At 21.1% G+C, this 1,406-nt stretch overlaps 1 protein-coding gene across 2 annotated transcripts in view; it reads right to left on the bottom strand.

Moving 5' to 3' along the window:
- Positions 1-528: 528 nt before the first annotated feature.
- The window catches only part of LOC102670869 (acyl-CoA Delta(11) desaturase), a 15,219-nt gene continuing 14,341 nt past the window's right edge, over positions 529-1,406 (bottom strand). For both annotated transcript variants that reach the window (XM_006624854.2, XM_006624855.2), the window contains exon 6: positions 529-935. In XM_006624854.2, the coding sequence (XP_006624917.1) occupies positions 620-935 (316 nt within the window). In that variant the 3' untranslated portion in view covers positions 529-619. The remainder of the gene's footprint in view (positions 936-1,406) is intronic.

The raw sequence follows: 1,406 nt of genomic DNA, 5'->3' as shown, positions 1-1,406 counted from the left end.
ATTTTAATTTTATATATAATATTATATATATAATAATTATATATATTATATATATAAAATCATTTCATATTATCAATTTTTGTAAATAATAAATTTGAACAGAAATTTGTAAAAGAGAAAAATAAGTTCATTTATCAAAACATAATATAAAATAACAAAATATAATATCACACCATTTTTCTCTTCAAAAATAAAGATATTTATTTTATACATATTTTATGTTGAAAATAATAATTAATCTTACCTTGATATTAAATAATAAACTTAATAATAATGTATTTATACGTAAGTTTTTTAAATAAAAGCTACCACAAATTTTCTGAAAAAAAAATTGAGACATCTATGAATTTTTTAATTACAAGTCATTGTAAGAATACTAAAAATCATATTTTTGAAATTAATTAATCAATAATTTATTGAACGAGAAAATAAATGTAATATCAAATGATTGACAATTCATCTAAAACATATTTCATAAATTTGTTTCAATTCATTTAATATAAATATATTTTGCAAAGTTCGCAAAAGTTCATTTAATATATATATATTTCGTAACACTTTTCACGAAAATCAAAAGAATACTACATTAATTTTTTATTTCAGCATTAAAAAAATATAATCACTGTTTGATTTTGTCCATCAGTTTCAATTCTTGGAGATCTTCAGCTGGAATATCTGCGTCCCCATAACCCCAAATATGGCTGCCATCACCAGATCTTTTCGCTCTTCGACGAACCATTGCCGGAGATACATATTTTCGATCATAAGCCCAACCGAAGCGTGCGAAAGTATCGATGAAGCCTGTGGTCAAGTTGAATGTGTAATTACCCAATTCTCCAGTCTTGTAATCCCAAGGAAAAACATGATGGAAATTATGCCAACCCTCACCTAGGGCTGCAATGGAGAGCATTGTATTCTCCACTGAGGATATGTATCTAGAACGAGTAAATTTTTATTATTATTATTCTTTTTATTATTTATTATATTTATTATTATTTATTATATTTATTATTATTTATTATATTTATATTCTTATTATTATTTTTAACTTTGAATGATTACTATAGTTAAAGATCGTTGTATTCGTGATATTTATATAGGCAATATTTGTTGTATTATTAACATCTTTACTTATAATTTTCAATTTATAATAAGTTTTTTATTAATATCTCAGAAACTTATAAAAAAAATTGCTAAAATTTTTTATTTAAGATCATTTTTCCTAAATTTTATTTTTCTAAATTTTATGTGAATTGATGACCAGAGTTTTTTAAAATTAACCTTACTTTCATCCGTATTTACTTTAAATTTAAATTTCAATACTTTAAAAAATAAAAATTTCTTTCTTTTATTTGTTTAATTTGTAATTTTATATTCATTTAATAATACATAATTTTTTGTAAATA

This window comes from Apis dorsata, unplaced genomic scaffold (genome assembly GCF_000469605.1).
Source record: "Apis dorsata unplaced genomic scaffold, Apis dorsata 1.3 scaffold_1164, whole genome shotgun sequence".
In the NCBI taxonomy this organism is placed as follows: Eukaryota; Metazoa; Arthropoda; class Insecta; order Hymenoptera; family Apidae; genus Apis; species Apis dorsata.
Note: the sequence above shows the minus strand (reverse complement) of the source record. Positions and strands in the feature narration are given on the sequence as shown.